We start from the raw sequence: 25805 nt of genomic DNA on the forward strand, positions 1-25805 counted from the left end.
AATGCATCGATTTAAGCAACAACCTGCAGGTGTTTGGGGACGAAATGCACCTCTGTCGCAAAGTTTTCGCCAGTTTCCAACGCGACTCGACGAGCAATGTCAGCGGATTGCATACGATTTTTAGCCATGGCTTCTGCAATGAATTTGCCGCCGGTCTACATGGAGGGAAACTGTCAGCTCCTTACTTGGGTATCTACCACTCGCGAAACGAAAAAGACTTACGATTGGGGGATATTTCTTTTGAGGGCCTTGGATAACGGTGTTGATCCTGCTTTGGTTGAAGAATGCAATAGAATACCTACCTTGATCATCAGTCCTTATCCTTGTTCTATGAGCATATCCATAGCTCAGAAAGAGGATTAGACTTACCTAGGGCCCTTACTCTCATTACCCTCCGGCAACCTCACACGGTGATAAGTTGACTTCAATTGATCATCGCTCCACCTCATAAGTTGATCTCCAATGTTACACACAATCCTATCTTGTCGAGCCTCAACGGGGATCCAAGTTTGGCCCATACCGAAGTCACCTACGACTTTTCGGCCGGGGCAAACTTCGAGGCCACCTTCGCCGTCGCGCTGGAAGAGCTATGGGGAAAAAATGTCAGCCCTTGCGTCCGGCCGGAAGAGGTACAAAGGGTAAGCGGAGGAGAGATGTACCATGGTGAGAATGTCAAAGTCGGCATGGGCACCCGCTCGCCAGAAGTTGGGACCAAACTGCTTGTCTTCGATAGAGTGGTAGTGCAAAAGACGAAGGACGTTTTGGCAGTCGTTCTCGCCGCGTTCGACGGTATTTTCTGTGAAAATATCATGGGGAAGACCGAGACCGTCGGCAAAACATTCCATTACCTTGATAGAGAGACTATCCTCGTTCCATCAGCATGGAACCCAAGTAACATTGCGATACCGGCGGCGAAAAGAAGAGAAGAGACATACGCTTGAATCTGATTCATAAACTTCTCAGCCCTAGTCCTGAACCCGGGAACATCCTCATCACTTGGCCAGAGCCCCTCCATCCTCGCAAACTGCAGCTGCATAGATTCTTTCTGGTCGGCAGTACCAGTCGATGGTCGAACTTGGGTGTTCTTCTCCCATCCAGCGTTCCTGCCGTTAAGCGGGGTTTTAATTTTGATTTCGTCGGGGAGGGCAAAGAATCTGCGGGAGAGGTCGAAAGCGGCTTGGACGTCCTCTGGAGAGATGCCGTGGTTGCAGAGGGTACTACATTAGAAATTGTTAGCAAGCGGCAGCACATATGGCGTGGGAAAGACTCGAGACTTACAAGAAACCGACATTCATAGAAGCGTCCATGAGCTCTTTGATGACCTCATCTCGCCTCTCATCAAAATCATGAAGGCTGATACAAGGGACAGACATCGTTTGTTCGTTATTAATGTTGCCAGTAGATTAAGTGCTAGTCGGTGAAGAACGGTTATTTCTTCAAAAAACCCAAACGATGAACTTATATAGCATGGCAGCTTCACCTCCGCGCATAGTCTAATATTACGCATGCTGCTACGCTCTGGTCGGAGGCTCGGCGACTCGCAAAAGAGGGAAAAGGCGGAAGGGCGGGGGAACAGAGAAAATGGTGGAGGGGATATTACAGGAGAGATATGAAAAAGGCCACATCCGCCACTCCGCCGAAAAGACCGCCGCCGTAATGCCTATCGGCGGAGTGCTCGAATATCTTCTATCTCACTCGTTTCTGCCAACTATTCGAAACGTTGTCCCCAGTCCGAAGATGATTGCCCAAACAAGTATATTATCGGAAAACATTTACGGATGCGGGGATGTTTGCGATTGTGTGAAGGAAGAATTATAGCCATCATAAGGTTGACAAATCCATCTTTGACTTGTCCCACCGAAAAACCAAAAATTACTCGATCCAGCGACAAAACACCCACTCACCCCAGCTATTACTGTGTAAAACCGACCAAAAATGAAACTCCTTTCCCTCCTCCTTGCGACAACTGTGCTCGCCTATCAAGTTGAGATTCACCCCGAGTACCAGCAAGGTCTCGCGATCAACGATGTACCCGCTGAACGCCGATTGCATTGGATGAGAGTTGCCAACGAAGCTGTTTATGCGGATGGACATCCATGCCCGCAAGCACCATTTGGGACTGCTATCGTCAATACCACGTCGGACGAATTGGTGTGTGTTACTTCGAACAAGGTCGGGATAACGGGAAGTAAGTGTCTTTTTTCCTTCCTCAGGATCTCCTGGGATGTACCCGAGTCAAGACGTTCGTGTGTGCAGTAGTTGATCATTCTACTTGATTTTACAGACCCAGCAATGCATGGAGAAATTTCTGCGATTACATACTGTACTGAAGTGTTGACGGCTAAGGGCTGGACGTCCCAAGAGATTTTGGCAGGGTGGAAAGATTTCAGTCTCTATACCAATGGAGAGCCGTGAGTCAAAGCTCTGTCATGAAACGCGAAGGTCGCGGCTGATGTAATTGGTAGCTGTCCGATGTGCGCATCTGCTATTCGATGGGCTGGTTTCAAGGAGGTCATCTATGGTACAAGTATCCGTACCATTGCTGAAAGTGAGTCGTTTTATCACTGTAGAGCATGTCCACGAACTGATAGTAGGTTATAGACGGTAGAAACCAAATTTACATTCCTTCTTCAATGGTCTGGGAAAAAAGTTATTCTCTTGGACATGCCACTTTAATGTAAGCCGTTGCTTTCGAGATTTTTTTCCCGCTCTCATCGCTTACGCTGCTTTTCTTATCTACATAGGCTTGGGAATGTCTTGACCAATGAAACGGACGCCTTTTTCCAGCACCAATTCAACGAGAGCGCACCCTGTCGCAAGTTACCAAAAAAGATAGTCGACTTTTGCTGATAAATTATTTCTTTAGCTACCGGATGCTACCGACAGGCGTTTCCAGGCAGGAGGATCAAAGGGTGCTTACCCGTGGACAACTGGGAACAGGTCGTGGCCAAGGCTGGAAAAGGTTTGGCCGTCAAGCAAAGCAAGGTGCAAGAGATTCGACATGATGAATTGTAGTTTAGATGAGTGATGGGGGTTGTACAATCCATACCAAAACCAGACTGTGATATCAGTGGATAAACAATGCATCTGCACATAAATCCTTGTCTTGATAGCTCTCCTACAAGCCGGCTATCAGCTTTGGTGGATTGATTCACAGCGGTCGAAGAATTCAACAGTTTCGAAAAAAATCTTTATCCAATCATATCCATTCCTCCAGTCTTCCACTGAACTCGTAAGCTTCTGTTACCCTTATGCATACAGACATTCGAAATGGTCTATGACGCTTGGGCTCGGTTGTAAGCCTACTTATCAAGACAGCAGAGATGGAGAGATGATAACGTACACGTTGATACGTAATTAAGGCAAAACGTATCAAGCAAGGTCATGCCGATTTAGGAGCGGAAAGACGGCAAAGTTAACAAGGCTCACAGCATGGGGAACGTAGGGAGTAAATTTTTAGCCAATTGAGCTAAATAGCAGTGGACTCAAAGTGCCTGTGCATAAGCAAACGCTCACCTCCTGTGAAATACGATTCCATCCGATTAAGTCGCATTTACGTACGTCTAGCGCGGCCTTGAAGATCCTTATCTACTTCAGCGAGGTGCCGGCGTGTTTCCAAATATTATTACTGATGCCGATACGTAATCTGCTGTATCTGTTTGACGAATCAATCACATTTCTCCCCGTAATCTACTACTGCGACGCTCGTTTCTGTCTTTTCTTTGCGTTCCCGCCTGCCTATTATGTCTTTCCCCCTTCCACTGCGGAGAACCGATTTACCGGACCCATCGGCGGGGCGTTGCCAGAGATAAGAGATTTTCATACCTGCACTTTATTACCTTAGCTCATACCTAGAGATACACCACTACATACTACTACTACCTACTACACTTCATATATAAAGATGGTGGAGCTTTTAAGACTCTTTATCTGCTCATTCAGCCTCCCTTCGCATATACTCTTGCCTCCCCCTTCCCTACACGTCTAAGTCCCATAAAAGCCCTTACACTTCTACCACCGCGCTTTACCATTCAGTGAAGAGACTAAAAACGAAGATGTCGACTAATCTCGAATCGGAAACCTCTTTCGACAAGGCCAACAACACCACCGGAGTTCGGGTCCTTCCCATATTTGAAGGTGAACCAGCCCTTGGCCACGTTCCAACCTCAAGGAGAAACAAGTTCAAATCGGTCATGAAGTCTTTGGTTACCAAAGATGGATGGTTAGGCAACTATGTGAATAGATCTCGCTGGTTGTCAAAATGACTCAGTACGCTGACGTTGGTCTATCGGATAGGATTATGGGGCTCTCATGATCCCTTACATTCCCTATATCACCAAGAAGCAGAACAAGGAACTGCCATTCTACGGCGTTAACGAGAGACTTCCCCATCTCCTCTTATTCCTCTTGGGTCTTCAACAGTCAGTCACATTAGTTCTTCCTTCCATTCCCCAGCTTACACACCATCAGTGCTCTTGCCATGGTTGGTGGTCTCGTTACCCCCCCTCTTCTTCTCGCCGGTCCTGCGGGTGCCAACCTCGGTACCGAGGCTCAGCTCTACCTCGTCTCTGCTTGTCTTATCTGGTGTGGTATCGGTACATGTATCCAGGTCAGCCGTGTCAAAATTTGGAAAACCAATTACTACTTTGGAACTGGTTTGATCTCTGTTACTGTGAGTCAGTCGTCCTGTTTCGAAGGCAATGCGCTAATAGAATAGGGTACTTCTTTTGCCTTTGCCAACGTCGCTCTCTCCTGGTTGTCTCAAGCAGTAAGTTTCTTTTTCCACACTCACCCCATCGCATGAATTGATTGACGATTCAAAGTACGCCGATGGTACTTGCTCTTATGCTGAAGATGGTGTCACCAAACTTCCATGTCCTGACGAGTTTGGAGCCATCCTCGGTACAGCCACTCTCACCGGTATTTTTGCTATCGGTCTCGCCTTTGTCCCTCCCAAGGCTATTCGAAAGGCCTTTCCTCCGCTTATTACAGGTACCATGCTCATGTTTATTGGCGCTGCTCTTGTCTCTTCGGGTGTCAATAACTGGGCTGGTGGCTCCGGTACTACCTGCGCGTCTGACCACACTGTCAAATGTGTGGCTGGTACCAGGGAGGAGTATTGGGGTTCCGCTTCCTTTATCGGTCTTGGTTTCTCTTGTTTCGCCGTCATCGTCCTTTGTGAGCTTTTTGGTTCAGCTTTTATGAAGTCGGCCTCTGTCTTCTTTGGTCTTATCGTCGGTATGGTCATCGCCGCTGCCACTGGTTACTTTGACAAGGGTACTATTACCAGCGCTCCTGCCGGTAATTTCCTTTGGGTTCACACTTTCAAACTGTCTTTGCGCGGTCAACTTGTCTTACCTATGATTGCTGCTTGGGCCGTCATCATTGCTGAGACCATCGGTAATGTCACCGCAAGGTTAGTCATCCTTTGCTGCCTCAACAACATCATCACATAATGACTTTATATCCGTAGCTCCGACGTCTCTCGCTTAGAAATTTCGGGTGAAGGCTTTATGTCCCGGGTTCAGGGCGGTATGCTTGCAGACTCTATCATGGCCACCATTGCCGGTCTCGCCACTGTCCCACCTCTTACTACCTTTTCCCAAAACTCTGGTGTCATCGCCCTTACTCGAAATGCTTCTCGTTCTTCCGGTTACATGTGTGCTTTCATCTTATTCTTGATGGGTATCATTGGTAAATTCGGTGCCATATTCTGTGCTGCCCCCAGCTCTGTCATTGGCGGTTTCACCACCTTCCTGTTTGGCGCTGTCACTACCTCTGGTGTCCGAGTCCTGGCCTACTGCAAGTGGACTCGACGAGACCGATTTATTGCTACTGTTGGTATCGCCCTCGGTATGGCGAGCTTGTGTGTGCCCGATTGGTTCAGCTACTTTTTTACTTACACCGGTTCCAATGGTGAGCCTCTTCTCTCTCTTTTTCAACGCTTTTAGATGTTAGCTGACTTATTAATCTTAGACGGTAAGAGGGGTCTGCTCCAAGCCATTGTCCTCATCGTCGAAGAGCCTTACCTCATCTCTGCCTTGGTCATGATCTTTCTCAACCTCTGTATCGCCGACGAGTTCCCTGAGGAAGGATCTTCCTCTACCGAAGAACAGAAACGGGAATGGAACGAACCAATTCCCCTTGCGGGCGGCCCTTCCGGTATTTTGCACCATACCACTTCTTCTTTGTCTGTCGAGCGGGAGAGGGAAGCTGAAGGTGTTGAGCTTAGAGATTAGAATGAGACTTCTTTCTTTTAAATGCTCTTTTACGATTTTAATTACTTACGTACTTTCCCTACGTATACTGTAGTCGTTTATTTATTTAACGAGTTGTTGAGCACCCAATTGTCCGTCTTGTTTTTCAATTGTCCTTTTGGTTGTTCTTATTGCGGCCGATATCTCCTCATCACATAGCCAAATATAGTTTATGCATCCGGCTCGAATGCCCGCTCAGAAAACAATAATGCGATACCTGCACATAGCATATGGGAATTCTGTCTGCAACGAACCAACTAAGTTTTCAGTCTTCTTATTAGTAGAATCTTCTGCCATCTTTCCAATTTTTTCGGTCATGTCGTAGTAGTAGTATGAGAATTTCAAAAAGATCATGAGAAATCCCTGAAGTTTCTGATATGGATATCTTCCAGCGTACATTATCTTCCAACAGTCGTATATGACCGGATAGTTAGCAGATCATCCTTTGTTACCTTAGTGACACGAGATGTTGGATCAACATTATTTTCCGAAGCCCGAAAAGAACGATGTAATCGATGAACTACTACAGCACGGAGAAAAGAAGAACAGACTTCTACATCTCGCGGGACAACTCAAAATCTAGGATAATATACTTGTACAACTGGAGGAACAGAACAAGGAACTCGAAACTCAGAAATAAGAACTTTGAACGCAGGACATAAGGCATGGCAGACACGAGACACGACAAGGCAAAGAGTTCTAAATGATTCTTCTGTAAGATAAGCTAATATCTCCATACATCGGGTGCCCGCCCAGCGCCTCCAAAGCTGGAGCCTGATATAGCAGCAGAGGCAGAGGCGGAAATTGTTTTGGAACCCGATCCAGAATCCGACGGTCCACCCCCAGATCCAAAACCTGCATCCCCATCACCCCCATCCAACACTCCAACATCAAACCCAGAATCAACCCCATCACCCTCTACCGGAAACCCAAACGATCCCAGAGAACCATCAAACAGCCTCCCCACGTCTGGTACGCATTCGTGCAAGTTGGAGAGAAAGGCGTCGATGTCTTCTTGAGTCCACGTGGGGGTGGAGTGGGGATGGGGATGGGAGAAGGGTGTGGGGTAATGATGTGAGTGGTGTGAGTGGGATGTGGTGTGAGGATGCGAATGGGGACGAGATTGTGACTGAGCCTGCGAGCGGGAATGGGAGTAAGAAGGCATAGCTTCAGGAAGAGAGTTGGGGTGAAAATGTACATAAGGCGATGGGGGTCCTCGGGGATTGTCGAGGGTGTGGTTCCAGTCAGAGGGAGAGGCGGTATGTGAATGGGAATGGGAGTATGACGATTGGTCCAAGGAAATGTGTGAATGTGAGTGTGAATGTGGACGAGAGTGAGGGAGGTGCGGATCATCATGTGGCCTATTACTCGCTTCGTCAGTCTTTTGGTAGCCAGCCATGTAAAAGAGGGCTGCAGATGAGAGTGGAGAACTTACAATCGAATCCTCTTAACCATATTCGCCATATCCTCCCACCCCTTCTTCCTCTTTCCCCCCACTTCTTTCTCCTTCATCAAATGCTCAATCACCATCAAACCCCTCCTTGCAATCTTACTAGTCTCTGCCAGTCTTTCTAGTGCGGTCTGTCCCTTTCTCACGTAGATCAGCCTCTGTCGCTCAATTTCGGGATTTTCACCATGGCGCTCGATCATGTCGAGGGAGAGGACGACGCAGGAGGCAAGGACGTGATAGGGGACTGTCCAGAGGAGGGGGAGTTCTATTCGTTCTTCGGAAGGGGAGCCTGAAGGGGAGCTGGAATGGAGCTCATCAATAATCGCCTCAGCAGCCAAAACACACTGCCGCTGCATCGCCCTTCTCTCAGAAAGTGACCCCGCATTATGCCGAGAGAGACAGGCACGGTAGATGATTATGATCTTGTGGTAAGAAGAGATGCGGAGGTAGTATCGCATATCTCTGGCCCAAGGAGGTTGGGAAGGGGAGGGGGAAGGGAGTTGGGAGATTAACTCGGTGAGTTCTTTGGCGGCCATGGATGCGAGGGGGGCCGTCCTTGGGGGAGGTGGGAGTTTTAGTTTTTTGCATTATATTAGAATATGGGGGTTGATTGGCGGACTTACTCGTGAGAAGGTGTATGGCGGAGGCGGTCGAATGTGCTTTGGATGATGGAAGCGATACGTGCAGAGAATTGTAATTTTCTAGTGATACGTTCAGTTCTAAGTCGAGCTTTCGCCTTGAGTAACGTGTGCTTGACTCACGAGGAGATGGCGACGACTGATAACGGCCTGTTTGTATAATAATCATCGTTCTGAAGATCTTCATCTTTACAATTAGACGGAAGGGGGGTGTCGAACTGGTCCATATGGATAGCTATCATTTTCTCTGTATTAGCCCAGACAGCAATCAAATAGAAATAGAAAGAGGCAGAGGACTTACACCACACTCCCCGAAAAGGGATCGCATACCAATCCTCCATCGCAAGCGACCACCACACTCTTCTCCCCATCTCCAAATCCACTGTGCTCATCCCTCTTCTCCTTTTTGCGAGCGTATGCAGACCCAAAGTTTGGGCGTGTTTGATACCGATGGCTAAGAGTGAAGAGAGGAGGTCAGAGTCGCAGACGTTGTGTCCGCAAAGGCCGAGGATGGCGATGGCTTGACAGGTGAACATGGATGGACGGGAGAGGAAGCTGGCGTGGTGGAGAGCGGTCATGGCGGCATCCATGACGGTCGTGATGAATTGTTGGCGAATGACTAGACAGATAGTTAATAGGTGATTTTTGGGCGGAGGGAGGATGATGCAATTTACCAACACTACCAAGATTGCATGCCTCGGCATATTTATCTGTCATCTGATGTACCGAGATCGCCTGCAAGACAAAAAACAAGGCGATCCACGATTCATCCACTTTATTACATTCCCCATTCTTTGCGAGTTTATAAAACTCTTCCACTTGTGCTTCAAAGTCTTTAGCGTAGATACAGGCATGTTGCCAATAGACGTTGGTCGTATGAAAATTGAAAACGGGGATGGCGACTTCTTGAGGGAGAAGTGCGTTGTAGATGTTTTCGGGGAGAGGGAGACGAGATTCTTTCAAGAGATGGGAACGTGATGGTCCGGGGGTGACGTCAGGCTGTTTAGCGGACGAGAACGAGGACGAGGATGGGGAAGGGGTTGGTCCTGCATCGGCCTTTTTGGGTTGGTCTTGGAGTTCGAGACGACGGTCAAGACCGAGAGCCATGAATTCAAGTGTGGTAGCCGCTTCTGTGTCCCCTTCTTCTTCTCTTTCACTATTTCCCAACGAGGGATATTCACGTCGTTTCCCCTCGAATTTTTCGAGTTGGGATATTCTCCGCTTGAGATCGTTGATTTCCCCAACCAAGGCGTCTTTGAGAGCATCAATCTCGGCACTGCAAAGAAAAGAAGTTGTCAGCAAACGGGTCTGTACGAGGTGTACGGTGGATATACTTTGGAGAAGGGATAGGAGGTCCAAACTGTGATTCCTGCCTGCAAAGATGGGCGACGCCTCGTTTTGAACATGGCTCACATGGAATGACTTTGGAGCATCGGGTCTTTCGGCGCATACATTCTGTGCAGCTTTGCGAGATGAGTACTGTGGCCGGGGAAAGGGTAAAGCTTACCTCTTGGTTGGTCTCTGGGATATCTTTACTAGCTTTGTCTCTTCCATTACGGATGGGAGGAATGAGTGGGGGAAAGAAGAGATGTGGGGAAATGGGATTATAGCATTAAGGTTGTTGTTTTAGTGGCTGATAAGGGAAATGCGGCAGGTACAGATAATAGAGATAAGTATTTGTTTTCTGTAATATATGACAAAATGACAAATCGCGTCAGTAATTAAGTAAATCTGTAATATTCCAGGGCAAATCGGTTCCTTGATTTGTGCGTTTGTTCTCGGTGGTCTGTGCGAAGGTTCCAGCCAGTTGCGTCTCGGCTCACCTGTTGATTGTTCCAGCGTACCAGAAAATAGCTCACGTCACATCTTTATGATCCCATGCATAAACTTTACCCTCCCCTTGCAGTCCCCCATTCCCCCACCATCGCCGTTCTACGCCGCACGTGGGTTTCTTCCCCGCTTCGTTTCCCCCCTTGCGCACGAGCTGACTCAATACAGCTATTCCCCCTTCCCCACCCTGATCACCCCCTCCTGCGCTGTCTGACTCCCCCACCACTGTCACCATCCGCCTTGACCTTACGGCTGAGCCACATTCCGTACAAAACGCTAACCTCTCCCAGAACCCCCAGCGATCCCGCTTCCCTAGCGGCCTGCTCCCCGATACATCGTAGTACTTCCATGCTATACTACTTGAGTCTGCGCTCACACACGAAACCGCATTGTTCACAGAGGAAGAATTAAACGGATTTGTAGAATATATGTCTCCGGCGCTTACAGCAAGTAATGGCTCGTGCTGGACACCATGTCTTCATCTAGCACTATTCGCTCGTGGGTGTCATCATCTCCGTCTCGGCTGTAACACTTACGATCTAGAACATCCGAAGCTGGACGAAGAATCATTGTTTTGTAGGGCAAAAAGAAAACTGTTGGATATCGGAGAAATGTGGAAGTGGGCAGAATACAGGACTTGTGTGATTCTTGAAGCTCTCTGCAAGTCATTCTTCTTCGGTATTAGGGCAGAAAAGCTGACACGATGGGCAGTGGGTGTGCATCCCGAGTATAAAGAAGCTTGGGCGCACCTCGGTTTACCGGAAGATGCGCAATGGGGCCGCAATATCTGAGCTTTCTCACAACCTCACATTACGATTGTCCAGACCTCCTTATCTATCCCACCACTCTTCTCGAGTCTCATACCCTAACGCCAGTTGGACCGTCGAGTTTGAAAAAAGGTGTATGATTTAGCTCTCACCCCTCATCCCTTGTGTCTTGAGCCCATTTGCTTTTTTTGCCCTCCACAAAGAAGAAAGGAAAGGACAGTTGAATGACTGGAGACGTGCTGACCATCGGGGTCGAAAAAACGAATCACGCCACACCAGGTCCGTCTAAAATGTTATCAATGCACTTGTACAAAAGTGTTTACTATGTGGTGGGAATCAGCATTTGATGCTGGGAAACTCGTATGTGCTGATTTCTTCTTCACACTCTCCCTGCCACCATATCCTTCTTTTTGCTTTTACCTTCGCCGTTCACCTTCCGATCTCCTCCCTCATCTTCACCAAGTCCTCTGTCCGTCCTCGGTCCAGAATGCCAGATGAAATTTAGAGGCACCAAGCTGACAAACCGCTCTCGCTGCTTGCCCTCCTTCGTACCTCGGCCTTGCTTGCCCGCCTTGCCCACCATTGCCGTCTCCTATCCCATCCCTTTCCTTTCCATGGGGTATGCAAGGTCTCCACCCACGTCACCTCAAACTCCCTTCATCCCTCCTCCCCATCTCCCCGGTTCACCGCCCGTCCGATCCTACTTCACTTCCTTACCACCTCACCCCTTCACCCAATTCCCCAGACACCATCCCCACTAAGAACAAAACGCGAAAGCAATTATGCGATACATGCCACACATACCAGCTAAAGCACGGTCACAGAAGGCCTATAGAACCGAATAAGATAAGCTCTAGGAAGAGGGCTAGCAAATTGAGAAAGTTGGGCATGTTGGAGAGGGCAAAAGAGGAGAATGAAAAGAATGAGGGGGGAAAACAGAAAAAGCAGAGTAAGCGGGGAAGATTCTTATCATCCGGCGATGGGAAGGACAGTGAGGGTGGAGTGGAGGGAATCACGGAGTGGGAGAGAGAGAAGGGGTGGAAGAGAGAGAAGGGCGCAAAGAGGAAAGCAATTGATGACTTAGAGGAAGGAGAAGAGGCAGAAAACAAAGAGAAGGAAGAAGAAGAAATAAGGGATACCGCGGCCCCTAAGCCTAAGCCTAAGCCTAAGCCTAATACCAGCCCCAGCCCCAAGCATTTGGAGAAACCTGTAAAGGGGGAGCGGCTTGAGGACTCTTTGGCCAGCGGATCTCGAATTGGGGAGATGATTCTTTGTGGATCCCGGATGGGTCAAGGGTCGAGATGGAGTCGGAGAGTGAATATTTATCTTCCCGTCTGATCATTTATACTTTCATCTTGTCTAGTGTCGGGTTTCCGAATATTATCTGTTGTGCGCCGAGTGTTGACGATGGAGGATGGGAGGATCCGAAACTGTGTTGTATGGTTTAGAACCCATAATATCTTTTTTTGTGCTCATTTCCTTGCGTTTTAATCGTTTACTGGACAATTTTATCAGCCGGATGGATGGAATTTATACCTTGACCAGTTATGAACGGAATATATATCTTGACCAGTTATGGACGAAATGGAATGATACTGTAAGAACTGCGAAGGCTGTTGTGAAGACGGTATGCAGCGCGAGAGCTGTGAGGAAGGTAGGGGAGTATCGCTCTCAAAAGAAAAGCGATGCTGCAGTGGAGTAAACGAACTTCATTTTGCCCCAATTTATACCCTTTTTCATTATGCTTGATAGAAATATTCATCAGAGTGGACGGATTGCGTGAAAACTCCAGGTGGGAAGATATCGTCCCAGTCTGTTAGAGCGCTCATTTGCATTTGACCACACCGTTGAGAGAAGGAAGATAACGACAGCATTGCAGCAATGGATTACAGATCAGTTGCTAGCTTCTTTCGCTCCATGACTTGCTAGGTTCAGCAGTTAGACGAGGAGTGCTAATGCATGCGCAACTGCTACGGAGAACATTTTATACCATGTATGCGCAGGTTTGCTTTACTGATGCTGCGTGCCAGCGGAAGCAACTACTACCAAGTCACTGTTTATCTCAGTTATCACGCCAGGAGGGTTAGGATCCGAAGACAAGGAGGCGGTACAACAAAACAAAGATTGCAGGTTACGCGTAATAATAATGCAAGTGGAATGGAATCAAGATATGTTGCAAAGCGTTGCGGGTTATGGAATCGACATCGAATTTAACATGCTGACGGCGGGATGTCTTCAAAACCCGAAATATGTTACGTCTTTGAAAAACGTCTGCGATTGGCTAATGCCGACAGAGAAAGAGGAAAGGGAGAAGATCTGAGCTGAGGAAAGACAGGGATGGGACAAAGGGTGGCAAATCGGAATGAAAGAAAGTGCCGAAAATGGCCAGAATAACGAAAAAGCGACGGACGGATGACGGAAAAATCGAAAGGTAATAAACGGTGGCGGCGAGCATTTTTAGGAACAGAGTTCAGATAGCTCTCGCGATTCTCATCATTTTATTTTATGATGCTACGTATCTTAATTAATTCTGCGATTCGATGTCCCCCCCTGCCGGCTTTGCCGCATAAACCTTTTGACATGTGGCATATGACAAAGTCGTCTGTAAAATATTGTGCAGAATGACCCATTGTTTCCGCTCTCCCCATCAATAACACAGTTTGCAATGCGTAGGTGACAGCCCAAAGTGGATTATTGGTAGTAGATGCGTGGAGGAGGAGGAGAAGAAAGGAAAAAAAGTAAGAAGTAGTAAGGAGATGAAAATGACGTGTCTTAATTGGTGGTGGAGATTGAGTTGTCGTTTGGGGCGGCGGAAGGTTGACAGCGTTCCTGAATAATTTGGTCCAAAAGAGCACAAGATCGAGAACATAAGCCCAAATATTAGGCAATGTCATCATTACAAGTCTGATTCCGTTGAAAGAAAGTGATTATCATCGGACCTTCGTCCGATTAAAAATATGGTATGTTGAGGTTTTACTTGGCCCATAAATAACCCCAAATGCGTCTTTTCGTGCGGACTGCGACCTTAAATAGTTTCCTTCCCGATAACGTCGGTGTGGGTGAGCGGTTTCTTCAAAGGAGCCACAGCCTTTCGCTTGCTCCTGTACGAGTTGGCTTCTATGCATTCAGACCGGTCTGTGTTGTTGGAAAAACAATGATATATGATGCGTGCACATGAAAAAGGCAGGAGAAACATGATTAAAAAAAGTGGGCTGGCGATTGTGGCAGACGTGATTATTGGAGGTGAATGGATGTTGCCGCCGTTTGGATTCGCGATTCGCTCAGCCACTCTCGAAACGCAACGGCCGCAAAACGTCGTTTGAGAATGGCGGGGAAACAACGGGGGTCAGATGCATTACAGGGCACCCACGCATGAATGAACAAAGCACACTTTTACCCCCCCTTTTTCTCATTCCCCTTTCCATCCCCATCCCCCATCCTCCATCCATAATATCCTCCACCCGACCCTCCCATCATTACTCCCGGATACACCACGCTAAAAACCTCCCCAAACCTCACGCATAGCAAAGCCAGCTCCACAGCCCACGGAGCCTTTCCACCCGCCAGTATGGCCGACCACCATGATTCAAGGCGTCGCTATAGCCATACCCGGCACCACAGTGCCAGTAAGAGCCCTGTCGCGTTGATGGACAGAATTGTCGAGGTGAGAGTCCATACAATAATATTTTTGATAATCTATGCTGATAAGGTGATGGCTAAGCGTTCTCCGCCACTACACCCACAACCATCATCCCGCATGTCGCTTTCGGCATTGGTAAACGATTCCCCATCACCTCCCCGTCGTATAACGCCGCCACCTGCAGCCTATGCTGAGCGTCATCCCCATCCGTCGGCATATTATCCTTCGTCAACTACTGATCCAGGATATATGGGTGCCATGGATGACAGACGGTACTCTTATCCCCCACCTCGAACATCTTATGTGCAGCCTTCAACGCATCCTTCCCCAACTGCATCCGATTATAGATATCGATCCCCCGTCTTACCTCAACATCCTCCGACCCATCACTCACCTTCGTCGTATTCTGCTTCACTTTATGGTCAACCAAAGGAAGATCCTGCTATTGCCTACGCTCGTATGCGGGAAGAAATGAGAACCGCAGAAGAGGCTAGGCGTGAGGCAGAGGCACTCGAATACAGGCGAAAGCGCGATATGGAGTTTGCAGCCAGGCGTCCTGGGTCCGAGCTGATGGATGACCCGCGCAGGATACCGCATTCCTCGTTTCCTCGGTCTCAAATGTATGGGCCGTCTGCAGACCAATCTAGAGTCATGCCGAGTAGGAATGGCAAAGACTATATCAGTGAACCGCCTTCTCCTAGCGAATTGTACCCGACGGATGAAGACACCGAAAGACTGCCTATCGATCGCTACAGACGGGATATTGATGTCCCACCATTGCCACGACAGTTACCCCCACCGCCTTCAGAAATAGGCCGTATGGCTGACAGGGCTCGGTCTCCTTCCGCGCCCATTGCACCTCCGCTTTTGAAAGTCGTGCGGAAGCGTACAAAAGTTATCCGACCCAATGACTTTCTTGTGGGTAATGAGGATGTATGGGAGGATGGCTTGATCAGGTATCAAAGTAAGCGGGAAGATGAGGTCCGTGCGATTGCACAATGGGCTGCTTCGTGTCAGGTATGTGTTTTCTTTATTGCAATATGAACTTTGACTAATATTTGTACTAGGTAAGAAATGGTGTGGGAGAGCCTTCTCTTCCCCAAACGCAGGATGAATCCATCAAAGTTCGTAAAATCAATGGTGACATTGCAACACCGACCAACAAGAAGAAACGCAAGTCTCGCAAGCTCAATCTTGATGATGAACTGCTGGGTCTGGCTTCGTCTCCTCCTGGCTCACCGAATGCTGCCGCCGAAGCCGAGAAATCTGAGAGCAAGCATCATATCTACGGTATGAACGGTCCTATCGATCCTGCAAACCCTCCTTCCCCGTCTACTATCGTCTATCCTTCCGGTCTCACTCGGGCAGAAGTCATTGCAAAATGCGAAGCTGGGGATGTCGAAGGCTTGACTGAAGATGACGTCAAGGCTGTCCAGGATGAGATGTGGATGCGCGAGAAAGCTGCTCAGGCTGCCGAGAATGGCGGAGTCCTTCCTACGAACAAGGATGGGACTGTTCGTCGAAAGCCTGGTCCAGCCAAGGGTTGGAGGAAGATTCGAGGCATTGATAAGAAGAAGGAGACAACACCTGGCAAAGCTCAGTCGACCACTGCCGGTAGTGTTGCAGGTAGTGTGGCCGACGAAGAGGCTGAAGCGGACATAGCTGCTCTCTTGGATGATTCAATTGCAAAGAAGGGTAAAAAGGTTAAGCGTCGTAAGCTGGAAGAGCCCGGTGCCGAGTCTCCAAGATTCGCTGACGCTGAAGATGAATATAATGAACATCGACCTTCTGACTCGGTGTTACTTGACGAGATTGAGGATGAGCATAGTCGAGCAGGCAGCGTGGGTGAGAGCAACGCCTTGGATACCTTACCTGCCGCCTCTGCACCTCCAAAGAAGAAGAATAGCAAGACAAAAGAACCCGGTGTGGGTAAAGGTCGGTGGACGCGACCTACCAAACCTGAAAAGGAGTTGGTCAAGAAAGCCGAGGCTCTCGCTTCTCGCACCAGCAAAGCATCCCTCGCTGGGCCTTCTGACGATACTTTCGGCGTTGGTCCAGGCCCGGCAGAGGAAGTTCAAGAAGAAATCAAGCACGAGTATGCGCCTAACACGCATGACCCGCGAGGAGTGTCGGAGAACGAGGCGAAGATCAGGCATGAATTGGTGGAGGATCTCCAGAAGCAGGCTTGGAGCAACATAGTTCGGGATGTGCCTAGGGTAAGTGCAAATTCCCGGATATGGTTTGTTGAATGATCAACTAATGTTAGTGTAGATATATCGAGTTTTTCAGGGTTATGATCAGTCAATGAAGCAAATTGCTCAGCGACGTGCTCAGGCCTGCGTTCGTAATGCCTTCGGGCAGAGAAACCAAAAGACGATGCAGAGGCAGAGTGGTAAAGTTAACAAGGAGGGTGCTGCAAAGGCGAAGCGAATTGTCAAGGAGGTAAGTCATCCGCCCATTCGCCGAATAGTCCAGCCCAGATCTCATCATTGACCATCCTTGCAGCTTGCGGCATTTTGGAGGAAAAACGAAAAAGATGAAGTTATTGCGCGTAAAAAGGCTGAACGTGAAGCTCTTGAGCGTGCCAAGGCTGAAGAAGAAGCTCGAGAAACCAAGCGTCAATCTCGCAAACTCAACTTTCTTCTCACCCAAACTGAACTCTACTCGCATTTCATCGGAAAGAAGATTAAGACCAAGGAAGCCGAAGCTGCGGAGGGCATGGATGTGGAAGAGGAGGAGAAGAGGGGGATGGAAGAGATTGCCATTGGGGAAGACGGCGAGCCTTTGCCAGATCTTGATTACGATGAAGGTGAGTGATGTCTTTCGTATAATAAGTGGATGTGGCTAATACCTATGGTAGATGACGAGGAGAACCTCCGGAAACATGCGGCAAGGGGTGCGCAGGCAGCTATTCAGGCAGCTAGAGATAAGGCGAGAGCGTTTGACGATTCTATCGTTGGTAGAGGTGCGCCCCTACCTGGGGACGATACTAGTACGTATCGCCCATTTTCCGTCATTGGGGACTCTTTTAACGGTAATGCAGTGGATGGCGATGAGCTCAATTTCCAGAACCCATCTCTCGGCGAGAACAGTGTCACCATAACCCAACCCAAGATGCTTATGGCTCAGTTGAAGGAATACCAGCTCAAGGGTTTGACGTGGTTAGGGAACTTGTATGAGCAAGGTATCAATGGTATCTTGGCTGATGAAATGGGTTTGGGTAAAGTGAGTAGCCTGAGTGATCTTAGGCCAAAGGGCTTTAAGCTGACATTGTTACGTTAAGACCATACAATCTATCTCCCTTCTTGCGTATCTCGCCGAACACCATAATCTTTGGGGTCCCTTCCTCGTCATTGCCCCCGCATCAACTCTTCACAACTGGCAGCAAGAACTCGCGCGATTCGTCCCCAGGCTCAAGGCTCTACCGTACTGGGGTTCACCTAAGGATCGTGAGACGCTGAGAAAAATTTGGAGTAGGAAGAATCAGACGTTTAGCGAAGACTCGCCTTTCCATATTTTGATTACTTCTTACCAACTGGTGAGTTTTCGTACCGTAACTGAAACATGGGAGTAATGTTGACGGAACAATTAGGCTGTACAAGATGAGAAGTATCTCCAAGGTATGAAATGGCAGTACATGATTCTTGATGAAGCCCAGGCCATCAAGTCTTCTTCCTCGGCTAGATGGAAGTCTCTTTTGAGTCTGCATTGTAGGAACAGGTTGTTGTTGACTGGAACACCTATTCAAAACTCAATGCACGGTGAGTCATCTTCCGGAAAGGATAGAAATGCAGCGCATGCTGACTGTAGTGCAGAACTCTGGGCCCTTCTGCACTTTATCATGCCTCAGCTTTTTGATTCGCACGAAGAGTTCGCCGAATGGTTCTCCAAGGATATCGAGAGTTCGTCAGGTGGTGTCACTGGTAACCTCAAACCTGAACAGCTGAAGAGGTTGCATATGATCTTGAAGCCGTTCATGTTGCGAAGAGTGAAGAAACATGTGCAAAAGGAGTTGGGTGACAAGGTACGTCCCTATCAATCCCCCTGGTTAATGTCCCAGTGGCTGATGAAGATGTAGATTGAAATCGACTTGCTTGTCGACTTGAGTCAACGACAACGCGAGATCTATAAAGCCCTCCGGCAACGTGTCTCTATCACTGACCTTTTGGCGACTGCCGAAAACAACACGGACAATGGCAATCCCAAGAACATGCGTTCATTGGTCAACCTCGTCATGCAGTTCCGAAAAGTGTGTAATCACCCCGATCTTTTCGAACGGGCGGACGTTGTTTCACCTTTTGTTTTTGGCGAGTTCTCACAATCAGGAAATCTTGCTAGGGAAGGAGATGGCATGTACTTGCCCGACTCGGCAAGGAACGCGATCGAAGTGCAAATACCGCGAATATTATGGACAGATGGCGGCAAATTGGATATTCCTGGAGAACAGAGTCTCGCAGGCAGCGATACGAAGATTTTGCAAAATCTCTTAAACATCTGGACTCCTGAATGGATAAATGAGCGTACCAAGTGCGCCGACGCCGAATTCGGTTTTGTCAAATTAGTTGGTTCTTCGCCTGGAGAAACGAGCAGGAGCGCCAAGTCGCCTGTTCTCGTGCAGCTACTTGAGGGAGCTGAGAAAGAAAGGCGATGGACAGAGGAGGGAAGGTTCGTCGATGATTCCGAGTTTGCAGCTTCTGTCAAGAAGGGGTTCAGGGTACCTTCAGTCATTCCAGTCTTAACACAGCCTGGACAAGTGTCTCTTCGAGAGATCAGCCGGAGAGTGTGGGATGAGTCGTATCTTTCACGCGACGATGCGAGGTGTATTGGTGACTACGCCATTGCGCCTATTGTCAAACCTATTGCATCTAACCGATCATTTCTCAATGCTCAAGACCGCATCCTCAATCAGCCTCTCGCTCACTCTACCCTCTATGGCCTTGCCCCTTCAGAGCTTCATGATCCCTTGGCTGCCGAACAATTTTCTCGCATTGCCCCCAGCGTGCCTCTTACAGGTCTCATCCCATCATCCGCATCCTCTCAAACACCCGTCTCACCTCTTCATATTCCTCCCACAAAGCGTCTCATCGTTGACTCTGCCAAGCTTGCTCGTCTTGATTCGCTTCTTCGTGAACTCAAGGCCGGTGGTCATCGGGTCCTTCTTTATTTCCAAATGACAAAGATGATGGACTTAATTGAAGAATACCTCATCTTCAGGCAGTACAAGTACTTGAGACTGGATGGTTCGTCCCCGATCGCGGAGAGAAGAGATATGGTGACCAGTTGGCAGACGAATCCAGATATCTTTGTGTTCTGTCTGAGTACCAGGGCCGGTGGTTTAGGTATCAACTTAACCGCTGCGGACACTGTAATTTTCTGTAAGTTTAGATTGGCCAGTGGTTACTGAAAAAAATACTGATTGTAAACAGACGATCATGACTGGAACCCCTCGAGTGATGCCCAAGCCATGGACCGAGCTCACCGAGTTGGTCAAACCAAACAGGTCACTGTTTACCGTCTCGTGGCGTACGTCGCTTTGGTTCTAATCATAGTAGGATCGGTGCTAACACTCTATTTAGTCGTGGCACGATCGAAGAACGTATCCTTCAAATGGCCCGAGGCAAGAAGGACATCCAGGATGTTGTCGTCGGCACCAAATCTGTTTCTGACGTCGCCAAACCATCTGAGATCGTATCCTTGTTTATGGATGATGAAGAGCTGGCCGAGTCTGTTGCCAAGCGCAAGCAAGCAGAAGCTCACGGTTATATTGCTCCTACCATTATTCCCAACGGCCGCAGGTCACAGTTTGGAGACGGTCTGGTATTGGATGATGGTGAGGGCGATGATGGATTCTTCAACGCCGCGGCGGCGGCGAGAGCGAATGCGGAAGAAGAGGAAGGTTTAGGTGCGGAGGAGGAGAGCAAAGGGAAAGGGAAGGCGAAAGCGGCTGCAGCGGTAACATTTCCGGTACCGGGCGAAAAAAGGAGTCATAAGAAGGGTATGGGAAAGAAGGCTCAGGCTGCAGCTGCTGCCGCCGCTTTGGAAAGAGTGATCGCGGGCAACGAAGGTGAGCTAATCTTTCAGTAGATAAAAAGAGCACATGCTAACACAGCATTTTGTAGAACCTCTTGCAGCGTCAAAGCCCCCAGCTAAGAAAAAGGTCAAGATTGCCCTTGGACCTGACGGCTTACCACTGTAAGATGTACATGATGCGAGGAGAGCGTGGAAGGTTGCGCGCTTATGCGCGCTTATTTATGATATTGAACAAAAAGCATAGTTTTGAAATTTTGCATATAGCATATTTAGCATTTTCTAGTGATGTTTTGTCTCCTTCTTATCTGTGATGACGTTTTGTCTTTTTCTTATTTGTGATGGATTTTTGCACCGTTGTTCACGTCTGTCTTGTCTGATGCCTATTATGCGCTGTGACTACGCTAAATGATGATAATGATCTCGTTTGTCTTTAGGCCCTCTCTAGGACATACATCCACACGCCTGTCTCAGGTTCGTACACTATCCGCTCCTGATCACCATCTCGTATCCGCCTACCTTCGGGGATCGAAGTCATAGCCACCATCTCCTTCCTCACAACCTTCCAGCCGTACTTGCCATCATTGCCAATATCCGAGAGGAAGCTGTACCGAATGGGAGAGTACGAAATGCTCACCCATTTCCCGCCTTTCTTCACCACTTTGCTTAAGTTAAACGTCATTCTTTCTACCGGATCGGCTGGAGCTTGCTCGGTTTGACCAGCGGAAAAGGGGGGCGGGGACAGTTGGGGGCCAGTAGAGATAGCATCACAGGTAGACTTGTCGAGGATCAAGTCCCACTTCTGCTCTTCTTCTATCGCTTTGGCGATATCATCAGAAGGGATAGGTCCTTCTTGATGAGGGAGATTGGAGAGTAAGGATTCGGTCGATAGTAGGTCGACTAATTTAAATGGTACTTTCGCTTCTTCTTTAGCGGACATGATGGACGCAGGCGGTTTGACATAATCTGCATCGTAGACCTGGTAAATCCTCCCTCCTCCCGCATGGCTGGGGGATTGCGGTTGACCATCGAGGTACGCTTGAAGCTGGGTACCGAGTGTTGAAGAGCCGCACCCAACGTGAAGGATAGTCACTTTCGGTGGCTCATCCTCTTGACCATCGCCTTCCTGGCTGAATTTTTGGGCGAGAAATGCGGATGAGGAGGGGAAGGAAAGGAGAATTTCGTGGACAAGAGGAATGAGTGTTGGGGAAGGGACAAGCCATTCAAAGTTGTTTTCGGTCGAGAACCTGGTCTGCCAGTAGAAAGGTGACCAAAAGTCTGTGGTCGGCATCGTGATACTTGACTACGGATTGGAAGATAGGAAATTACGGGCGCCGAATGCTGACGGACAAAGCAGAACGAGACGATGAGCAAGCCACTAGTAAGGCTGATATGTGATGCCAAGCAATGCGCGTCGATTGACTACTGGTTGGGGAAGCGAAAAGTAACGAGTCGCTGAAGGCAAACAGTGTCAGGCGGGGACGAGGTTCGATGTCGGCCGTTCAACTTGCCAGCTTCATCCCAGTCAAGCGTGATTTTCGAGATGCTGGGCAATGCTTGACATCAGTTTACACTGCGCTCGGATGATGCCTAAACAAGGTGAGAGTTGAACAAACAAATAAGGCCGAAAATGTCTCGTTGCTGACCTCTTGGCGGTGAGAAAAGAGTGGAGGTATCGGAGATGAGCGACGGGATTAGTCGTCGTGGCGGACACGAAGCACCAAACACCAAGCAACCAAAAAGCAAACGGCAAATCTGCTGGTCGATGCCGTTAAAATCCCTTAGCAGCAGTCTCTGATACAGGCTGTTTCTTACAAATATGCGTTCTGTGAGCCAATTCCTCAACTTCCAAAGAGCTTTCTTTTACCGGGAAAGAAGGACAAGTGGAGGGCGGAAAGAGGAAAATAGGCTAGCTAGCCCAACAACAATTTAGGCGCCGACGAGCGCCCGCGGAATGATGATGCCACATGTGGCAAAGTCCTCTGAGAATCCGAAATTTCCCGGTCCCTGAACTTGGCCCATATCTGATAAGTCGCCGCGGTCGTCCCGCTTAATCGGCGGTTTGCGCTTTTACACAAAAAACATCATCCGTCATTCGTTCATCTCCAACATCTTTGTCCGGCCGAAAAATCAAAATCTTCTGGACAAATCACGATCAAAGAGCGTCCATCCTTTCCTCCGCTGTCTAATCAGATTAGACATCCGATCGGGTCATCGGACCACCAAACAGCTGTGCAATAGGGATTTTTATTGCGCAACAAGTCAACGTGGACGCAAAACGACAGAGGAAGAGAATCAAGGCCAGAAGCCGGAAAGTCAAAGAAGCCGAAACGTCCAATGGAAAAGACAAAGCTGCGTAAAGGCACAGTCATTATGTATTAGAGCTTTTGCAGGTGAGTTCTAAATACAAATGTCTCTCTGTCTTCTGCGTTCAACTTGGCTCTTTCATGTTGGAGTCGTCGTATTGGCTCATTCTACTGCGCTCTCCTTTTCACCATTTATTTATCTGGAGGAAGAATGAGTTTGCCGCTGGTTGAGCTACTATAGATAGACGACTTTTCCCACATATCACACTTTTCTCTTTATCTGATAACGGAATAACACCCCGAGAAGAACGCGCGCTAAGATGGATTACTATGATGGCGGTCAGACACGGTTCACTATGCCCCTCCCCACCCCTACCAGCAACACCTCTTTCCCCGAACCCACAACGAGTACCCCGTTCCCCATCAACTCTACGCTACCCATTAACTCTACCCTTCCAGTAGGTGGCCACGGTAACGGCACGGCTGGCAAGGACGGACACTTTACCAAAGCCCCGAAATACCATTACTACGCCTCTCGGTATTCCTGGGGCTGGATATCAGCTACCATCATCCTTCTCATCATGCTTAACATCATCAGATTCATCAAACATAGACGGCGGAAGCGCGAAGGGCTCAAGCGGCAAGTGGTTCGGTACAAGGCCGTGAGCGGAGATGAGGATGATAATGAAACGGAAATGAATGAAGGACGGGCTGAAGGTAATTGGATGACGAGGCAAGTGAAGGCCTTGGGAGCTGGCTGGAGGAATACGATGTATCTCAGGAGCTTCCCTATGTGGCTTTACATGCCTGAAACGGTGGCGGATGGGATGTGGACGATACTCTATGTGGCGGTTTACCTCTTTTTCTGTCTTCATAGGACCGAGAGTGAGTCTTTTCGTAATATATTTTGCGCAACTCAGTGACTTATGGGCGGGTCAGCTTGGTTCCCGATGCGAAACAACAATGTAGCAAATCAACTCGGTGTCATGGTAAGTCACTTGGATGAAAAGTATGCCATTCAAATGATTAACCGTCTCGCCAGTCCTTCTCTCAACTACCCATCATTCTTTTGCTTGTTAGCAAGAACAACCCTATATCATCTCTGACTGGTATTACTTATCAGAAACTCAACTACATCCACCGAGCTAGTTCCAGAGTGTGTCTCCTTTCCAGCTGGGGTCATGCTATACTCTGGACTCCCCGAGTCTGGGAAAAGAAAGATTTCAGACCTTATCTTCTCTGTGTAAGTCGATTAACGCTGGGCATTATGACTGTGTATGTGCTCACAAGTGAGATCATAGGGTATCGCTGCTCTTACGGGCTTTACCATGCTCTGGCTTACCAGTTTCCGAATCGTACGACGACTAGCTTACGAGTTCTTCATCGTCTCCCATATCCTTTTCTCCATGTAAGTCGCTCCATCAGATTTGCCCTTCTTAGAATTAGACCTAAAAGAAGGACTGATCGTGAAACTCAGTATGTATCTTGTTGGAGCTTGGTTCCACTGGAGACGGCTCGGATACTGGGTATGGCCTGCCTTGGCCATCTGGGCTTTTGACCGTTTCCTCCGTTTCGCCAAGGTTATCTACATCAACAATTTCCTCAACCCGCGCAAATTCAAGACCTTGGGCGAGAGTAGAATTGAGCTGTTAGATCATGATGTAATGCGCGTTACATTGAGGAGGGAGAACTGGAGCTGGAAGGCTGGTCAGCATGCGTAAGTGATATTTCGACATTAGCATAGGTGTCGTTGTGAGACTAATAGATGGTGCACAGGTTTATCTCTGCTCCGAGTATCTCTGCGTCTCCGCATGAGAGCCACCCTTTTTCCATCGCCAACATCCCGACTGAAAATTCCAACGAAGCTATTTTCCTTATCCGTATCCACTCTGGCTTTACCAAACGTCTCCGCACTGCCCTCGAGTCTGATGACTCCACCGACATCCCTGTATATCTTGAAGGCCCGTACGGTTACCCGCATTCCCTAGACTCTTACTCCACCGTCTTGCTCATTGCGGGTGGTACCGGTGTGACGTTTACGTCTGCTCATTTCTTACAAATTCTTGCCAACTCGCTCAAGGGCAAATCAGCGGTGAAGAAGCTTCATTTGGTATGGCACATCCGTCACGCAGAGGATATCGAGTGGATCGCCCCTTTGTTGAACACTGCAACGGAAGATACTGGTACTGTTAATTTCTGTGTTGATATCTACGTCACCAAGTCTCACTCTTCGGACGAGCCACTACCTCCTGATGGAATTTCCGACCGACTCGCCTCTATTGCTCCTCACATCTTCCCTCGTCATTGGGATGAAGCGAGATATAACCCTATGACACCCAGCGTTGAGAGTAGAGATGAAGAGATTCTTTTACCGAAGCCGCAGAGAATGCATGAACAAGGGGTGGGTCGATATGGATTGACGAGTGAGGCCGCAGAGATTGTTAAGTGGAAGAGGGGAAGAGCAGATTTGAGAATGATTGTGGAGGAGGATGCGAAGGGGGCTGACGGGTCTATGAATGTTTCAGGTAAGTTATCATTTTAATGAATTTGATGTACATAGTGACGTACGCTGACTTCATGACAGTCTGTGGCCCTGTTCAATTGTTGCAATCGGCCAAGAAGGCTGTGAGGGAAGTTTCAACAATGGAGGCCACGAGAGAAGGATTAACGTCAATAGACTTTTTCGAGGAGACTTTGGGCCAGTAACGAAAACGAAAGCAGCAACATTTTTATTTGGATTTCCAGGTGTATCGTTCGGTCGTCGGAGCTGTATTAATTCTACTTGTATGAATATGCATACTGCTATGGGCCCTTTGAATGTAGAGTGTATTTGCTGAGCACCTCGTCTTCTTGATCATTCGCTGTTGATCATTATCCGCCATTTCAATAT

At 48.4% G+C, this 25805-nt stretch overlaps 7 protein-coding genes and 1 pseudogene across 8 annotated transcripts; 5 read left to right on the top strand and 3 right to left on the bottom strand.

The window, feature by feature from the left end:
- Positions 1-2: 2 nt before the first annotated feature.
- Positions 3-1597, bottom strand: CND05960 (oxidoreductase, putative). The gene is made up of 6 exons (XM_570536.2): positions 1279-1597; positions 936-1217; positions 660-861; positions 370-587; positions 223-298; positions 3-155 (listed from the first exon to the last, which is right to left on the bottom strand). The coding sequence occupies exons 1-6, from the start codon at positions 1371-1373 to the stop codon at positions 12-14; spliced, it is 1017 nt and encodes a 338-aa protein (XP_570536.1). The 5' UTR covers positions 1374-1597; the 3' UTR covers positions 3-11.
- Positions 1598-1703: 106 nt separating this feature from the next.
- On the top strand, positions 1704-3103 carry CND05970 (cytosine deaminase, putative). The gene is made up of 6 exons (XM_024657113.1): positions 1704-2188; positions 2285-2411; positions 2466-2548; positions 2602-2677; positions 2745-2815; positions 2867-3103. The coding sequence occupies exons 1-6, from the start codon at positions 1936-1938 to the stop codon at positions 3013-3015; spliced, it is 759 nt and encodes a 252-aa protein (XP_024512620.1). The 5' UTR covers positions 1704-1935; the 3' UTR covers positions 3016-3103.
- A 554-nt stretch (positions 3104-3657) lies between these two features.
- On the top strand, positions 3658-6523 carry CND05980 (nucleoside transporter). The gene is made up of 7 exons (XM_570101.2): positions 3658-4235; positions 4297-4421; positions 4471-4672; positions 4718-4768; positions 4824-5416; positions 5474-5916; positions 5977-6523. Exons 1-7 carry the CDS (start codon positions 4056-4058, stop codon positions 6237-6239), a joined length of 1857 nt encoding a protein of 618 aa, XP_570101.1. The 5' UTR covers positions 3658-4055; the 3' UTR covers positions 6240-6523.
- Positions 6524-6820: 297 nt separating this feature from the next.
- On the bottom strand, positions 6821-9987 carry CND05990 (fungal Zn(2)-Cys(6) binuclear cluster domain-containing protein, putative). The gene is made up of 8 exons (XM_024657114.1): positions 9853-9987; positions 9680-9808; positions 9020-9621; positions 8647-8964; positions 8469-8580; positions 8331-8408; positions 7693-8262; positions 6821-7618 (listed from the first exon to the last, which is right to left on the bottom strand). Exons 1-8 carry the CDS (start codon positions 9897-9899, stop codon positions 6982-6984), a joined length of 2493 nt encoding a protein of 830 aa, XP_024512749.1. The 5' UTR covers positions 9900-9987; the 3' UTR covers positions 6821-6981.
- A 205-nt stretch (positions 9988-10192) lies between these two features.
- On the top strand, positions 10193-12496 carry CND06000 (annotated as a pseudogene).
- Positions 12497-14303: 1807 nt separating this feature from the next.
- Positions 14304-20968, top strand: CND06010 (conserved hypothetical protein). The gene is made up of 14 exons (XM_024657115.1): positions 14304-14606; positions 14664-15599; positions 15650-16798; positions 16854-17024; positions 17088-17391; positions 17443-17574; positions 17626-17807; positions 17866-18120; positions 18175-18343; positions 18398-18606; positions 18661-19957; positions 20009-20105; positions 20159-20646; positions 20702-20968. Exons 1-14 carry the CDS (start codon positions 14511-14513, stop codon positions 20776-20778), a joined length of 5562 nt encoding a protein of 1853 aa, XP_024512740.1. The 5' UTR covers positions 14304-14510; the 3' UTR covers positions 20779-20968.
- CND06020 (hypothetical protein) lies at positions 20859-22539 on the bottom strand. The gene is made up of 3 exons (XM_024657116.1): positions 22226-22539; positions 22121-22155; positions 20859-22064 (listed from the first exon to the last, which is right to left on the bottom strand). Exon 3 carries the CDS (start codon positions 21898-21900, stop codon positions 21043-21045), a length of 858 nt encoding a protein of 285 aa, XP_024512748.1. The 5' UTR covers positions 21901-22064; positions 22121-22155; positions 22226-22539; the 3' UTR covers positions 20859-21042.
- Positions 22540-22677: 138 nt separating this feature from the next.
- Positions 22678-25714, top strand: CND06030 (conserved hypothetical protein; the record flags this gene model as incomplete). Of its 2 annotated transcripts, none has more annotated exons than XM_570492.2 (7): positions 23236-23800; positions 23855-23904; positions 23958-24158; positions 24217-24323; positions 24393-24632; positions 24692-25440; positions 25500-25714. In XM_570492.2, the coding sequence occupies 7 exons, from the start codon at positions 23236-23238 to the stop codon at positions 25619-25621; spliced, it is 2034 nt and encodes a 677-aa protein (XP_570492.1). In that variant the 3' UTR covers positions 25622-25714. The 2 variants fall into 2 exon arrangements, with proteins under 2 accessions (XP_570492.1, XP_024512741.1); XM_024657117.1 differs by having other exon boundaries at positions 23272-23800.
- Between the last annotated feature and the right edge of the window lie 91 nt (positions 25715-25805).

This window comes from Cryptococcus neoformans (assembly GCF_000091045.1).
Source record: "Cryptococcus neoformans var. neoformans JEC21 chromosome 4 sequence".
NCBI classification, from domain to species: Eukaryota; Fungi; Basidiomycota; class Tremellomycetes; order Tremellales; family Cryptococcaceae; genus Cryptococcus; species Cryptococcus deneoformans.

Bases quoted from the DNA above. Each gene is read 5' to 3' on its own strand.
- CND05960 (XM_570536.2), bottom strand. From the start codon at position 1,373: ATGTCTGTCCCTTGTATCAGCCTTCATGATTTTGATGAGAGGCGAGAT. The intron at 862-935 runs GTATGTCTCTTC...GAACGAGGATAG, and splicing joins TTTATGAATCAGATTCAAGC to TCTCTCTATCAAGGTAATGG. The intron at 588-659 runs GTACATCTCTCC...TTTTCCCCATAG, and splicing joins ACTTTGACATTCTCACCATG to CTCTTCCAGCGCGACGGCGA.
- CND05970 (XM_024657113.1), top strand. From the start codon at position 1,936: ATGAAACTCCTTTCCCTCCTCCTTGCGACAACTGTGCTCGCCTATCAA. The intron at 2,189-2,284 runs GTAAGTGTCTTT...TTGATTTTACAG, and splicing joins CAAGGTCGGGATAACGGGAA to ACCCAGCAATGCATGGAGAA. The intron at 2,412-2,465 runs GTGAGTCAAAGC...TGTAATTGGTAG, and splicing joins CTCTATACCAATGGAGAGCC to CTGTCCGATGTGCGCATCTG.
- CND05980 (XM_570101.2), top strand. From the start codon at position 4,056: ATGTCGACTAATCTCGAATCGGAAACCTCTTTCGACAAGGCCAACAAC. The intron at 4,673-4,717 runs GTGAGTCAGTCG...CTAATAGAATAG, and splicing joins CTGGTTTGATCTCTGTTACT to GGTACTTCTTTTGCCTTTGC. The intron at 5,917-5,976 runs GTGAGCCTCTTC...TATTAATCTTAG, and splicing joins TACTTACACCGGTTCCAATG to ACGGTAAGAGGGGTCTGCTC.
- CND05990 (XM_024657114.1), bottom strand. From the start codon at position 9,899: ATGGAAGAGACAAAGCTAGTAAAGATATCCCAGAGACCAACCAAGAG. The intron at 9,622-9,679 runs GTATATCCACCG...TTTTCTTTGCAG, and splicing joins CCTCCTATCCCTTCTCCAAA to TGCCGAGATTGATGCTCTCA. The intron at 8,965-9,019 runs GTAAATTGCATC...CTATCTGTCTAG, and splicing joins ATGCAATCTTGGTAGTGTTG to TCATTCGCCAACAATTCATC.
- CND06010 (XM_024657115.1), top strand. From the start codon at position 14,511: ATGGCCGACCACCATGATTCAAGGCGTCGCTATAGCCATACCCGGCAC. The intron at 17,392-17,442 runs GTGAGTGATGTC...TACCTATGGTAG, and splicing joins AGATCTTGATTACGATGAAG to ATGACGAGGAGAACCTCCGG. The intron at 17,575-17,625 runs GTACGTATCGCC...ACGGTAATGCAG, and splicing joins CCTACCTGGGGACGATACTA to TGGATGGCGATGAGCTCAAT.
- CND06020 (XM_024657116.1), bottom strand. From the start codon at position 21,900: ATGCCGACCACAGACTTTTGGTCACCTTTCTACTGGCAGACCAGGTTC.